The 16,322-nt window shown below is 44.6% G+C and overlaps 1 protein-coding gene across 8 annotated transcripts in view; it reads right to left on the bottom strand.

Moving 5' to 3' along the window:
* LOC147905329 (uncharacterized) overlaps positions 1–16,322 on the bottom strand; it is a 146,899-nt gene that overhangs the window by 38,221 nt on the left and 92,356 nt on the right. For 7 of the 8 annotated variants that reach the window (XM_087401010.1, XM_087401161.1, XM_087401211.1 and 4 more), the window contains exons 18-23: positions 9,640–13,340; positions 9,320–9,399; positions 8,535–8,618; positions 7,953–8,024; positions 7,714–7,831; positions 7,442–7,502 (exon numbers count right to left, since the gene is read on the bottom strand). In XM_087401010.1, coding sequence (XP_087257136.1) covers positions 7,442–7,502; positions 7,714–7,831; positions 7,953–8,024; positions 8,535–8,618; positions 9,320–9,399; positions 9,640–13,340 — 4,116 coding nt within the window. The remainder of the gene's footprint in view (positions 1–7,441; positions 7,503–7,713; positions 7,832–7,952; positions 8,025–8,534; positions 8,619–9,319; positions 9,400–9,639; positions 13,341–16,322) is intronic. The other variant, XM_087401348.1, reaches the window with a different exon arrangement.

Raw genomic sequence — 16,322 nt, 5'->3', positions numbered from 1 at the left:
TTCTTCTTCTTCTTCTTTCTCTCTCTCTCTCTCTCTCTCTCTCTCTCTCTCTCTCTCTCTCTCTCACCTCTCAGCCTTGGAGGTGTTCTGTAGAGAGAGGGACTTGATAGTCAACCTTGGGAAAACCAAGGTTTTGATCTTGAATACCTCACGGGCGGTGCTTCACCGACACAGTTTCACATACAGAGATGCCCCAGTGGAGATGGTGCAGTCCTACACACATTTGGGTGTGGTTTTCTCAAGACCCCTCTTCATGATGACCCACGCCGCTAGAGCACGGCTCACACAGGGACGGGGCGCATTGGCCCGTCTAGAGAGACCGTGTTTCCAAGCCCACTTCCAAGACCCTCCGACGAAGGGCTGGCTTTTTGACACCCTTGTCCGACCGACGGCCATGTATGCTGCACCCTTTTGGGGGTGTGACCTCCCAATAGCGGAATGGAGGACATTTGAGAGGCTGCAGGTTCTCATGGGCTCCAGGATGATTCGGAGTAAGCCCTCAGTCCCACATGAGATCATACAGGCAGAGTTCATGATGACACCCCTTCAGATTGATACCATCTTCCAGACAGTGACATACATCCACAGAGTTTGGGCCCTACCTCACTTGAGACTACCGAGAGTGGCCTTACAGGCTTCCATACGCTTAGCAGAGAGCGACGCAGACACTAGTATGCACGCATAGGCACATGGTTGGCGAGGCATGGTATTCAGCTAGATAGGCTCCCCCCCTTTCAGTATAGTATGGATGCACCCCCCAAGTGACTCCCGCACGACGAGATCAACCGTATCATATGGCTAGATCTCCTACAGCTTCACACATCACGGATATGGGGGGGGTACCAAGAGCTCCCCACTAAGATTCAGTTCTACCATGACCACTTCCTGAGAGTATCAAAAGATGGGTTTATCATCAGGCCACTTTACCTTGAGGACAGAGGGGTCTCCCACGCACTCAGGATCGCCATTGGGCAGATGCGAGTCTCCTTCCACCAACTCAGGATTGAGGCCGGACGTGCCGCACGCATACCCAGAGAGCAAAGGATATGTATGATATGTGATATGGAGACAGTTGAGACTGAGGAGCACTTTCTGTGCATCTGTCCGGCCTACTATGAGATATGAGGACGCTACCACTGCCTATATGAGGAGGGGACTGGATTTGGCCCACTCTCGCGATTGATACATTTATAGGATCAGGTGTGCATAGGGCTCTACTTGATGGAGATGCGCCGACACAGGGAGACCTTACTGAGGCAGCTTCGAGCACGGCAGACACCAGATGGGTCACACCTTCATGACCACTACCCTAGGGGCGACTGAGCACAGGATTGAGAGAGCATGCCGGGTTGGGAGGGACCCCAACCGAGAGCAACCTTCTACCCCGTTGAACTCTTACTCCACTTACCATGATATACGCTTTGATCGCGATCACTCACCTACTTACTCTGGCCGTCTGTACATACTTCTCGCATACATTGACATTATACCCTTACTAGAAGACCGTGCTGTCCTAGTCACTCGCTCACTACATGAGGCCGCTCTTCACGCCTTTCCCCACACCGCCCGCTCCACCCGCCCACCACCTCCTGGGACCGTACCCTATCATAGCTGGTACGATGATGAGTATAAGACTTTACGCCGTCAGCTCAGATTCGAAACAAAAATCTGCCTTCCGAGCGAACCAGAGACGCTACACGAGTACCACCGTTTGGTACACAAGAAGAAACTAGACTTGGTGAGTCAGAACGAGGAGGAGCTACTAAATATTTTGTTCAATAACAAATCTAAGAACTTCTGGCGGAGATTTCTAGAGGGACGGTCCCCCCCACCACTCACTGACACTCAGGTGTGGTCTAATTATGCTTGCACGCTCTATGATATCCCAAATCAGGCAGCCCCTAACCTATCACATATGCCACGCCCCACATCCTGCACCCTCTTCACTAGGGGGGGGGGGGGGGGTGTGAAAGGATGCCATAATGAAACTTCATAATGGCTGAGCGAAGGATCATGAGGGACTATGCACTGAGTTCATTGCATATGAGATTAACCTCCTAGCCCCGATCTTACCCAAGCTATTTAATGAAGCCATTTGCTTGGGGTTTCCATGCACCTGGACCATCAACACTATCTCACCCATCCACAAGGCAGGGCATCCCATGAACCCGGAGAACTACAGGACCATTATGATTGGACATGTCATGTCCAAGATTTATGCATCAGTACTTGATTCTAAGGTCAGCAGATTTGCGGAGTGTCGAGGACTCAGAGCAGCGGGACAGGCCGGTTTCAGGTGGGATCATGGGACCATGGACCACATTCTCACACTCAAATGTATCATCAAGGAGGCGAGGGCACGGAAGTAGAGGGTTTACTGTTGTTTTGTGGATTTCCGCAAGGCATTTGACACCGTTCCAAGAGCCTGCCTCATACGACGCCTACAGGATCTGGGTTACGACCAGGAGATCATTTGGGCTGTCATGACACTTTATGAACGAGTTTCAGGCAAAGTCCAGACAGGATCTAGATGGCTAGAAAAGATCATGAGCACTATCGGGGTCAAACAAGGGTGCCCATTATCACCTACCTTGTTTGGCCTCTACATCGACAAGCTCGAGACAGTAATGCAAGCACAGGGTGGGGTAGGCTGCTCTCTCACGGGCACACTGATCCAGATATTACTTTATGCAGATGACATGGCTCTCTTGTCTTCCTCAGCAGAGGGGCTCCAGAGACACCTGGATGCACTACAGTCCTTTTGTGAGTCTCATGATTTGAAGGTCAACTTGGGTAAAACCAATGTTATGATCTTCAATACATCTTGAGTCGTCATGCGCGATGAGCATTTCACATTTGATGGGTCCCCTCTTGAGGTAGTTTCATCATACACTTATCTGGAGGTCGTCTTTTCCGGACCCACCTTCACCATGAGACCCGCAATGCAGGCACGCCTGAGAAGAGGATATGCTTCATTTGCTAGACTAGAGAGACAGTGCTTCCGCTCTCATTTTCAGGATCCACGGACCAAAGGGTTGCTTTTTGACTCCTTGGTCCGCCTTGCAGGGATGTATGGCAGCCCATGCTGTTCCAGATTTGTCCGATACAGAGTGGGCCAGGGTGGAGGGGCTACAGGTCCTCATGTTATCACGGATGATCCGTGGCAAGCCATCTGTCCCTCACCAGATCATTCGAGCAGAGTTTGGGTCACCCCCATTACAGCCAGATGCTGCATTTCAGGTCATTACATATCTGTACCGAGTCAGGGAGTATGGGGATTACACATCCGGGCGTAGCAAGATACCATGGCTAGCACTGTCCTCTTCTATGGCACTTGTAGCAGGGGGAGATCAGAGGTGTTGGTATGCACACACAGAGAGATGGTTTGCAGGACTAAGGCTCCACATGGACAGACTACCTCCTTTCCAATACAGCATGGATGCTCCTTTCTCTCCCCTCCTATCACACAAGGTCAACCAGGTTATCCATGAGGATCTACTACAGCTACACACATTCCGCACTTGGTTGGGCTCAAGTGATCTTCCAGTGAAGCTGGGCTTCTACAGAGATCAATTCCTACATATCACAGCGGAGGGTTTCATTGATCCACCAAGATAGAAGCAGATTCACCTACCCCACTCACTGAGGATCTCCCTTGGGCAGTTCCGGGTCTCTTCACACAGACTTCGTATCGAGAGCGGTTGAGCAGAGCGGTTACCCAGGGGGAGGCGCATATGCACACTGTGTGACATGCAGGAGGTTCAGACAGAGGAGCATTTCATCTTCAGATGTCCTGTTTACTATGAGATCCGAGGGCGTTTCTACTGCCTCTTCAGAGATAGTTATGGGATGTTGGCCCGTGTCCTCTCCTACCTAGACCAGCGATGCTTGAATGGTTTCATTCATGAGATGCTCAGACACCGCAATAGGATACTCCGAGCACGGAGACATGAGCAAACTTCTCCTTCGACTAATACCTCTCAGAGCTCTATCACGGAGTTCTTTCAGCCAAATCACATAGACCCCCACGAGTCGAGACCTCGACATGACCGTGACCCGGAGCCTGTGACCCGACAGCTCAAACAGAGGATTGATTCACAGATCACACTTGGGGACATCCCCTCCTTGTTTAGGGTCGGAGCCCAACCGACGGGGGTCACAGTGGCCTTGGTTAGACGTAGAGCTACAACCAGGAGACGTACCAGGACTGCACCCTTGAGGGGGCGACAGCGTTCTATTGCCGACCTCATGCCTCCACTTCCACAGCCTCATCCATCCTGATGTCCTGTTGATGACGATGATGATGATGATGATGGCTATGATGATGCCAACGATGATGATGAGATTGATATATATAGTCGAGATATGACTATGTTGTACTTAGGACTTAGTACTGCCATTTTGCATTTTTTGCATTATGGATTGTTGTGGATGCTCGTTTAGTAGCTCCACTACCACAGCTCATTGTATCAGGTTTTTCACAGTCTCATAGACCCATCGGTCTTCCAAAGACTTTAATGACCTTTTTTTCTTTCCTCTCTCTCTCTCTCTCTCTCTCTCTCTCTCTCTCTCTCACTTTTTTTGGTGAAACCACTGTATTTAATTCAAAAAAATCAGAAGCAGTGGGAAAACACCTCTAAAGAAGATACATCCAAGTCATCCTCACGACAAGCATCATACAGAGATTGTCGTAATGAGGCTTTGAAAAACTCATAAGGTTGGAGCAATGATTGCCCCAAGAAAACCTGATTCCTTTGTTTCCAAACAGTCCAAAGTGCCCAAGATCTAACCCAATGACAAAAGAGAGAGTATTGAGCCTGCACTGAAGTCAACCTCCCAAAGATCCAGAAATATTTCCCAAATCGATGAGTAGGGAAACGCAGATGAAGACTATGTGAAATACAATCCAAGAGAGCTCTGGAGTGAGGACAAAACCACAGAAGATGTGGAGCAGTCTCAGAAGAACTGGAACATCTCAAACAATGAGCTGCAATCCTGCGCTTAGCCAAAGTGACCCCTACTGAAAAAATGCCCACTAAACATCTCCAAAGAAACAATCTCTCTCTCTCTCTCACTCACACACACACATTTCCCTCTCTCCTCATCAATCATACACTCAATCCCTCTAACCTGTTCAGCCAATCTCTCCTTATCCATTCAGCCAGCTTCTCCCTATCCCTTCAGCCAACTTCCTTCCCTTGTAGGGTTGGAACGTTCTACTTGAGATTCAAGACGGCCTTTCCACCCTTGAACAATATAATGGCAATGATTGATCCTCCCTTACCTCCACCAATCGGAAAAATCATCTCTTTTACACAAGACAAGCTCAGAGTTCTCCAAGGCGACATCATTGTGGAACGTAGACATACTCTAATATGTAGAGTATTTGGCTCTAACCCTTCAAGGAGCCAATTGGGATTAATATCAAGCAACACTCCCTTCAAAGCCTCTTCCTAGTGACACCAAATTCCTTGCAAGGGCTTTTTCCCAGCTAAATTTTGATGCCTTGGAGACATGTGAGGGCTCACCTAGACATTAGAAAGGCCTCATTATTATTGATCTTGGCAACCCAATGCAGGGCCTTGCTAGGTAAGCTGGCCATTACAGAAAGCCTTCCTAGCAATGAGCCTTGGAAGGACTTCTTCACTTAGCAAATCTAGGGCCGCACTCCTCATAGAGGTGGTGATTGGTTCCCCCAACATTAGACTTCCATCTTCTCCTAGTGGCATCAAATTAGAGTTTTCCTCTCGAGGGTTCCCTCTAAAACTCCGGACGGCCCATTATCTGGAAGGAATACTTCCTTGCTGGCTTAGAAAGTCCAATGGGCTTCCCGGGATTCATGCAATGTCCAAATGGGAGAGTAGACCGGCCTTGACTATGGGCACCTCGAGGGTCTCCAAAGAGTACCTTTGTTGGGATTGGCACATCGTCACACAAGACTTAGGAGGCAGTCGCAGATGTACGATACAGATTGTCACAGCTATCCCTCTTGATTGGCTATACGGAACCGACCGAATAGAGGGTAGATAGGTTGGCTAGGCATCTTGGATTCCTTTACTTGGTAATCGTATCCTTTGGTACCAAGGAGGCGAGATAGTCCTTCATGCAATTGAGGGTGGTGGAGACTAGTAAGATTGGCGAAGTACGGCCTGATTGAGAATGTCATTTTCCATACTATTAGAGCAGTGATGGGCGGCAATGTTACAAAAATCCTCACCCATCTCATCATGGGTAATCCATGGCACCTCTGGCTCTATGATGGATTCCCTCTTCAGCACCTACCATGGGACCCAGGAGAGTGTTGATGGATATATGGAGTGTCTCCCCACAAGACACTTTCCTTCTTCGACTTTTACACTCAGGAATGCTAGATGAGCTTAGATCTGGAGCTTGCAGTGGAGCACATTGGGGGAACTTTTGCATACAATACCAAAGCAGACTCAGTTCTAAAGACGACTTTGAAGATCCTACCTAAAGCAACAAATTTCAATAATCTTGTTGCAATTCTAGGACGGTGAAGTCCCGGTAAACACCTAAAGGCAGACCTTTGTTGCGGATCTAAATGCCTGCGGTGCTTCACAGCAATACAGTCCACTCAGCACTACATTTGGGGTTGTAGAGAGGCCTAGAGGATCTGGCAGGGTATTGCACACATGTTTGGCAGAACGAGGAGATGTACTTGCTACATCACTTCGTTCTGTGGTGTGGCTGACACAGTCAGGTCCTCACGTTTTCTATGAGGGAGCAAATTCAGACGGAGCCATTTTTTATCCAGAGAGGAGTCCCTCAGCTTATAACTCCAGATGCAGTACCTCTTTGCCTAGATGTTATACTCCTTTTGTAGATTCGTTCTGGGAGCTTACTGCCAGTCTTACTGCATGCCAAATATGGATATCCAAATGCACAAGGCCATGCATGGGAGGAGTCCCTCAGCTTATAACTCCAGATGCAGTACCTCTTTGCCTAGATGTTATACTCCTTTTGTAGATTCGTTCTGGGAGCTTACTGCCAGTCTTACTGCATGCCAAATATGGATATCCAAATGCACAAGGCCATGCATGGGACCTGAGAATGACACATCTTGCAATACCCAATCGAATCATTGAGTATGGACACAAAAACCAATGCATTTGGTGGCTAATGACAAAATCAGCAATGTAAACAGAGTTTCTCTTTGCAAGTGCAATTATATACTCCATAGTTAACAAGGTTGGATAAAGGGAGTTGTGGTATTAGTGCCCCGAGATCCAAATCAGGTCATAAAAGTCAATTGACCAGTTCTGTTATGGAGTTAGAAAGATAACTGTCGTTCATACTTTTTTTTTTGCAGACCATTAATATGGGTCCATTGGAATTCTTTTACTTAATGGAATCCTTTCTTGGTTATTTCCCCCTTTTCGTTTAAAGCATTGATGGGAAACCAGTGCAGGGAAATACATACTCTGCATGAATTTGTGCTCTCAATTCTTCAAGCCTTTTTTCTGTATTTGTCAGAAGAAAACCTGCATTTCCAAACACAATGAATAACATCAACTGAGAACAAGTATATTCATGCATTTCTGATAGCTCTATCAAAAGTTGGACATCAATCTTCTACTATACAGGATGGCAAGTGGAAAAAATAGAGCTGACAAATCGACAGCTGGGTTACTTATGATCTCAAGACGGTTAATAATCAGGGGATTAGGTTCTTATAAAAATGACAAAGCAAACCTGTGGCTGAGACCGAATTACTTGATGGTTTAGTCTTGCATGCTTCAAATCTAGCTTTTGCCTGTGCAGCTTGCTTCTGCTTCAATAGCTCCAGTTCAATTTCTGCTTCCTCCAATTCCTTGACAGTACATACATACACATACAAACACACAATGCCACTGTCAAAAGACCAGAATTACTGCCTTGCATGCTTTAAAAATACTTAGTGCCACAACAAAGGTTATAATTTAGAATATGACCCTGGCTTCCTGTTCAGCTGCAAGCATAGAACTATCTTCCATTATCCGAACAGCATTTAATCTTGCCAGAACCTGGCCAGACAATATAGGCCTATTAGTAAAACTCAATTTCCACAAACTTTGAAACATTCGTACAAGCTTTTTTTGAGATTGCATTGCAAATACCAGAACATAATGAGAGTTATAACAGTGCCATCTTCCACGTCAAAGATCATAACGCAACAGGTAGCTCAAGACATCATTGCACAATGAACGACATGACCCGTTGCTCTTGCTTTAAAGAGATTTTTTTGAAAGAGGCAATTTCAAGCACTGCTACATTTCCAGGAAAAAATAACATTTAAATCCAAAAAACTTGTAAGGACAAATTAGTAACTCAGTTAGGCCCAACTACTCTCATGCATTTTTTTAACCGAGCAGTGAAGTCTTGAGGAAGACAAAGCTGCTAAAGGAGCCCCCTCTTTAAGAGGAAAGGACAAAGACATTGATGATCACCTAATATAGTGCCTCCTATCACCAAATAAAAATGCAAACCACATTGCAATACTTTCAATTTCGACCATATAAAGAAACAGATGATACCTCCAATATCGTTTCATGAACACCAGCAAACTGGGGGCTGGGTTGACGTATTTCCGTCTGTCGTGATAAGGCTTCTTGAATTGACTACAACAAAAAAATTTAACAAGCATCATCTTCATGTTAGCTTTCTTGAAAATCCAACTTCTTGCACCTTTGTTTGAAATTCAAGAAGTACCTTGTGACAAACATAATTGTATATCATATACTTCAAATGACATAAGCCTACATTTTGCTGATGCAGACAGTGCACATATGGCATTCACAATGAAATTAGAGAGCTTGGCAGCTGGATGCTCAAATGTTCGAGAGAGAGTAGGCAGTGTCAGGTTTGCCAGGCCTGCTTTGTCTGCGGCCTGTATGTTTAGCAGTTTTTTGCAATATCAGGCTTTCTTTTGCAAACATTCAAACTTTGAGTTCTGCTATCTTGGCAAGTTAGGGTGTTTGCAAGAACTGATGGGGGGTATGTCCCACCTAATCGGAGAAAATTGGCCTCTGAGAGCCAAGTTGTATGAATGGAGTCTTTTAACTCCTCTTTAAATTTGTATAGATTTAAATGTCCAAGCGGGAAAAAAATCAAGCAGGCCAATTTATTAGATGGAAGAATAGCATGTCGTTCACATAAACATTTATACCATATTCCAAGCATCATAACTCACTTTCTATTATGAGCATCCATCTAGATTACTCATGAAACTTCTCTTGCTAGTTACTGAAAGCGGTTACAACAAACACTGACTCTCTGACACAGCAGGATCTGATACTAATGATAGCAGAAAAATAATCACCTGCTTTGCATCTTCCCCGTGGTCTCTCAACTGCAACAAAGCGGAACATACTGCAGATTCTGCCTCAGCAAGAATACTTCCTGCAACTTTCATTACTTAATGATGTCTAAAATTGTGTAACACTTTGAAACCAAAAACTGAAAAAATGAAACAAGTAGTTTCATGACCATGTGCTGGCACACATGAGCACAAAGCATAACAGAATGGCTAGTGTGTAAGAAAAAGGATAGACAAGGAAAAAAGCCACTTTTGTTTTTCTAGGGGGTGGGGGGAAGGTGGGGGATTTTAATACCGATTCCACAGCAAAAGGTAGAGCATACCGGGTTTAGTTCTTGATAAAATTTCTAAGCTGCTCCAAACACACGAAGGAATTGTGCTAATATCAGCTGTTGAAGAATAAAGGCAAGCACGAGAAAGTAGTGCCAGTGACAGCCTGGTAACAGGAGCATCACTCATGGTGTAGGAAGACTTGGCTAAACCTGGGAGAATGGCATCAACTGAGCTTAGAAACTTGTGCAAATGTTGTGGTTGTGCTAAGGGTATGAAACTTAGCAGTATATCCATAGCTTTCCTTCTGAGTCGCAAGGACGGATCACAGGCTGCGAGTGAAGTCACCTTGTCCCATGTTGCAGCCACTATGCTTGAAATGAATTCAATGCTGGTCCTCTTTTCTCTACAATGTAGCCAGTTATTATGTTCAGTTGGTGAGATACCTGCTGTCATGCCACTCTCTCGGTCTTTGGGACCGCTCTCTTGGTGTTCAGGCTCTACCATCTTTTCTAGCTGTTCAAGTGCCCCAGCTCTTTGTTCTGGTTCTGGGTGGTCCAAGAGAATCCCTAAAAGGTCTGTCAAGGGAGCAGATAAAAAGTTTGGCTTATCAGGGACTATTCGGGTAAGTATTCTTGACAGCCATTTCATTGCCGACTGTCTCCAGGAAACCCTTGGTGCATGGGTGCACTGAAACTGCAAAGCTTGAAACAGTGAAAGAAGAATTTCTGAGAACTTTATAGATGTTGGAAGGGACAGAACAAACTCCATTGTACAAGCTCCAACTTGCCAACAATCAGAATGTTGGAACGTCATCACAGCCTGTGCAACAGTTTCGAGGACAGATTCATGGAAAACAGGGACCTGCTGCCTTGCCTTAGCTGCAGATGAGTTCATCTCAACCATGCCCACATTTTTTTGCATAGAAACAAAATTTCCAGCATATGTCTTCGACAGGAGACTGGTACTCATTAAACACCCAGCTGCCATGATTGTGAGTTTCTTTGCCAGATGAGAATGCAGTTTCCATACAGTTTCAAGGTGAGTTCCAAGCGCAAATACCAAAGCCTGCAAGCACTTTTCAAAGTCCTCTAGTTCAGAAATGCTTGAGAACAAGAGTAGATTATCCCCCTTGGGTAATATACCACGGCCTTCAGCACTTAAGATAGCTTCATTCATAGGCATCATTACAGTCTTTGCCTCAGTAAAACCATGCTGAATACTTTCTAGAGCGTTCTCTTCATATTGCATCTTGTCAACTGTTTGTGAACATAAGGTTGTTCTTGTATCACTGTTTGAATGGGGAAAATATGAGGTTTCTGCAGGCTCTTTTAATTCCTTCTCAGGATGGTGCTTTGATGCTTCTTCTTTCTCGAAAAAAATTCCTCTCTCATCCAAGGCCTTTTGGACGAGTGATTCACATGCTTCAAGAATCTTTTGAAATGCACACAGATAGTTGTGATACGAGGTGGTAGGGCTGTACCTCGTAAATTCCACCCACCGCATAAGCAAATGCATGAGCTCATTTCTCCTTGCAGAAGAAAGATCAGACAGAACAGAACCAGAAAGAAAGAGCAGTAATGCTCCCTGTGATCCTTGCCCTTTAACTTCATTCTTTGTATCTGGACCGTTCCTAAGTTGTTCCATCAGTGAATCAAAGCACAATGACTCAAAAGTCATGGCAGTAGGGTTATCGTCTACTTCAAATTCAGAGGCAGCTGCAGAAGCTACTGCACAAGATATGATTGGCTTGAGAGCCGTAAGCACACAATCGAGTAGAGTAACATCACAATAACAGCTCTGGCATAATGATAAAATCACACCAAGAACCCTTGGAAGCTCTGGTACAAGAGATTCCATATGCTCTCCCACTATAACCTCCAATAGATTAAGTATAACAAACTTGACATTTGCTGCAGCATATCCCTTGACCTCTGAACACTCTCCTGGTGTGCTGGGGATTCTTTCCAAACCAAGCTTGGAGAATGGACAGCAGCAGAGCTCTGAAAACCAGCTCAAGATATCAGGAACAGAAGAAGCGGGGATGCCTCTTAGCTGCAAGCACACTGTCTCGAGCATGGCCTGTGCAAAAAGAGTAAACTGTTTTCTCAAGCTGGGAGAAACGAGATCCAGCTCTGGATAGAGAACAGTAGAAACATCTCCAGGATCACATTGGTTACTCTGATCAGAGCCTGATTGCTTTAACATTCCTTGGCTACTTTCAGAAGGTCTCAATCCTGCTTGCAAGTGCAATGATTCACAAGTTTTCTCTGCTGTTAAAATGGTTGAGGAGGTCAGCTCATCTGCAAAAATTGACAACAAGGAGGACAATTGTAGCATATCAGAGGCAAGAAGGAGACCAGTTTGCCGTTGACATTTGGCAAAGCGAGCTAACCCTTTCCATCCTACATATCGAACAAAAGGAAATGATGATGATGAAAACTCTGCTATTCTAGCCATCCAAGCAGAAGCTGGCACCAAATCCTTGTAGTGTACTAATCTGGAAAAGGCAATCTCTTCCTCATCCTCCTGTGACCCACCGCCACTTGCAGCAATCACCAATCTTTCCAACAATGCCCATTGCCTACGTATGCGATGAACTGCAGCTGATGCTAAATCAGCATGCCCTTCTTTAAGTCGCTTATGGTTAGAAATAAGAGAGACATTAAGCCGCTCTGCACTTTTTAAAATGATATCCACAATCAACTCTGGAGGGCAAGACAACTGTGTGGCAGAGTATAGCAAGAAAAGAAGCCCCTGCAAAAGAACCTCATACATGTTATTTCGTTCTTTCTGTATCTGGATGACCAAAAATTTGGACAGAAGTTTCTGATTTTTTCGTACAATAGTGGTTGCATCTTCTGGTGTGGGACCTTCACCAAAATCTAAATTTCCTCCAAATCTATCATTGTCTTCCCTTGATAGTGACTGCTCAGAAATAAGGCTATGCCCATAAGCCTTTCCTATCACTTGACTCTCCCATTCTGCAGCCTTCAAAAGAATTTCAAGAACGGCCTTATCTCTTTCTTCTTCAAGGGCGGCAATTAAGTCCATCCCAGTTACCCTCCTATCAACTCTCCTAGACCGGTTACTAGCTTCAAGTGTACAAGCATTTTTCTTGGCAATTTGAACCCTATCAAACAGTTGTTGATAGTCGGTTGGATGAAGCATAAAAAAGGGATTCAAATGGCATTCAGCTGCTAGCAGCAGAGCATCAATCGCAGCATGGTGACCTTCCACATTGATATCCTCTTGAGAGTGTAAATCCATTGCAAACTGGATGAATTCAGAGGCTCTAAGTTCCCGATCCTGGTAGTTGACAAGTTGCAGGTACTCTGCTTGAAGATTGAAAAACAGATTTGAATTACCAGTATCCAGTAGCAAGGTTCCAACTGCCAGACTGTCCTTTATTTCCCCTTCAGTCTTTGACTCCCCTTTCAAACCAAACTGGCCAAAGCCTTGACTATTTGAAGGAGGATTTGCAAAACTCTGCCATTTTATTACTTTCAGCTCTGTAGGAAGGAAAGGAATTGGATCTTCAAGGGCATCACAACAAGGCTGGGCATCAGTCCTCATCGCTGCTTCTTCCTCCGTATTTTTTGACATGTTGTGATTTACCTTTGGAATACAGTTATCTACTGCTCCCTGTTTATCTGCCATAGATACATTTTCAATAGCTTTTTCTGCCACACCTCTACGAAGATCGATGCCAAGAGGAAGAGGTAGATGTGGAGCCATAATGGAGAGCAAGACACTGCATACAAGAACAATCCCCATAAATTAAGAAAACAACAGAAAGGTTGATGCCGTAGCATAGGGAAACTCACAATATTTACACTAACACTGCTCAATATTTACACTAACAATATTTACACTAACACTGCTCAACATAGGGAAACTCACAATATTTACACTAACACTGCTCAATCATTCAAAATAACAAAACGTGATAGAAGCTTGAAATCCCCAGCCATGTAAAAGATGTGTTGGACACAACATAGCATGACCTCTAATGCTCGATCATAGAGGAACTTGAGGTCACAATCCAAAAATTCCAATTTGCTGTTGACATTCAATCATGTTTTGAAGAAAGGAAAAATCAGTTTTGGATAAACCACACACGTTTTTTTTTAAAGTGAAAATTTGGATAAACCACACATACACATTTCTTTTGGGGGTAAAAAGAACTTTGCATTAAGAAAGCATTTACATTCCTAGCTGTCCCAAAGTGGGACAGCTCACACACACACACACACACACACACACAAAATTGGTAGAAGAAATCTTGCATTAAGGAAACATTTACATTCATAGCTGCTCAGAATAAAATACTGAAAGAAAAAGCAGGAAAAGCTGCTCTAGTGAAGAAGAGCTAGTACAAAAGAACTGAAAGCACTCAAAAAACACTTCTAGCTGGACCGCCGAAAGATCTCCCATGCAATGTGCATCCTGCAGAGAACAAAGCAGGAGCGAACGGAAGAAATGGTACACATCCACAGCAAAGTGTCCATAAAGCCAAGAAGTATGGGCGTGAGTGTGTGACCATAGGGCCCAATAACGACACCAACTGAAAAACTGGATGTAGTCAGGGGTGGTAGTATATCTCCCAAACAACCAAAACTGCTTGCCAATAGCAAAACAAGGAAAATGGGCACGAAGAAAAGTCCCCAGTCTGGGAAGAAAGTCACAGGAAACTGGGCAGGTCTAGAGTAGATGATGGACTGTCTCCCTCGGATGCAAACAAGATGGACAATGCGAAGATTGGCATATTCGATACCAACATAAGTATTTACGATATTAGCCATGATTTGCCTGCGAGGCACAAATCCATATTACGCCGCAAGCCTCTATATAAGATCTGTGAGGTACATAAGCCCAACATTTTAGAGATGATCTTATAAATCACAGGCATCAAGGTGATTCGCCTCCAATCAGAAGATGCTAACATAGAGGCCTCTTCGGAACCAAACGCAGTAGACCTTTCTTTCAAGAAGAGGGCAAAATACCAGATAGCAAAGCATCATTAATCATGCGTAAAAGAAGAGGACTCATTTGGTCCCAAAATTTAGTAGAGAATTCCACCGTGAGGCCATCCCAACCTAGTGATTTAGAACCGTCCCAATTTAGCCAATGCCCCTTTAAGTTCAGCATCTGTAAATGGCAATTCTAGTGAATCAGCCTCCTCCAAAGACAGGATTGGATGGACATGTTGAAGAAAAACAGTTCGAGAGGCACATTCGGCAGATGAAGAGGGCGAAGGAGCAGCAAATAAGTCCGCAAAATAATGATGAACCACCTCATCAAGCTGATGATTATTTATTGTCCAAGAACCATCTGGACGCAAGACACGATGCAGAGAATGCATTCTACGAGAAGTATGAAGACTTTTAAAAAAAGATTTTGGATGAATAGCCCATATCCTGCATGGCTTTTTGGCAGGACCAGAGCTGTCATTTCCTTAATTTGCTTTGATCATTTTGAGCCAAGCAATTAAGAGCAGCATGAAAATCAGCTTGTTCATTGGAAGACAATCTGTGTTGCTGCATCACAGTAGAAAGATGTTGAATCTAAAGCTTTGCATCAGCCACTTTAGCCCATAAATCACCGAGGTAACACCTGCCGTACTCTTTAATCAAAAACTGCATTCCCAAAGAAAATTGCTTCCATGCGCAATCCAGATCTACCAAAGAGTGCAGAGTGAGTCTAGTAATGAGGCCCTTGACCATGACTGAGAAGGGGTAGTGCTGCAGATATAAATTGTTCACCAATATACCTTTTGGAAGGCAACGGCACATCATTCACTGCCAAGCCAAAACCCAAGGTCATGAAGACAGGAAAATGATCAGATGCCCTCAAGGCATAATCCACATTCACGTGAGAGGTACATACAATTTGGCCTCTCTTATATAGAGAGTGAAGAGTCACACATGAAAAGGTGTGAACTCCAAAGGGTATGTGCATGAAAAGGTGTGTACCCCTTGTGAAGGGTGTGACCCTTGATGAGAGGGTACATTACAATAGGAATGTCTCTTCATTAGAATGTCTCTTGTGAAGGGTTGTGCCTCATTAAGGAGTGTCCCGTCGAAAGGGCAAGCGTCCCGTCGAAAGGTCATACCCTTCCACAAGTGTCCATTCATTAAACCATCCATAAGTCTAGAAAGAGAAAGGAATACGTCACAGATCGTGACATCCCCTCCCACTCAAAAGAAGACCCTGGTGGAGATAATGAACCGATGTAGAAAATATCATGGTAGATTCTGAAAATACTGCTGTAAAAGATCAGGGTACTGCTGTAAGTCTTCATCGGACTGCCAAGTAGCGTCGGAGTCGTCCAGATCTCGCCAAAGAACAAGGAATTCCGTGATAAGTCGATGTCGAGTCTCTCGCTATCGATGGTCCAGAATACGCTCAGGAATAAGGAGAACATAATCGTCTTCGATTTCTGGGACATAATCACCTACAGGAGGAACTACTTCATCGCCTAGAATGTACGTCTTTAGCCAAGAAATATGAAATGTTGGATGGATTTTACCCCATGATGGTGGTAATTCCAATTTATAACTTAAAGGTGAATTTTTCTTGACGATCCGGAAAGGTCCATAGTATCTGGGTCGCAACTTAGGAAACACAGACTTAACCGTCTTATAGCGATGTGGGGCTACAAATAATAGCACCATGTCACCAGTGTTAAATTCCAGGTGACGTCTATGTTTGTTGGCAGACCGTTGATACCGCT

Source organism: Dipteris shenzhenensis, chromosome 1 (assembly GCF_047967505.1).
Source record: "Dipteris shenzhenensis isolate YYH24624 ecotype China chromosome 1, Dip_SZ_1.0, whole genome shotgun sequence".
Classification (NCBI taxonomy): Eukaryota; Viridiplantae; Streptophyta; class Polypodiopsida; order Gleicheniales; family Dipteridaceae; genus Dipteris; species Dipteris shenzhenensis.
Note: the sequence above shows the minus strand (reverse complement) of the source record. Positions and strands in the feature narration are given on the sequence as shown.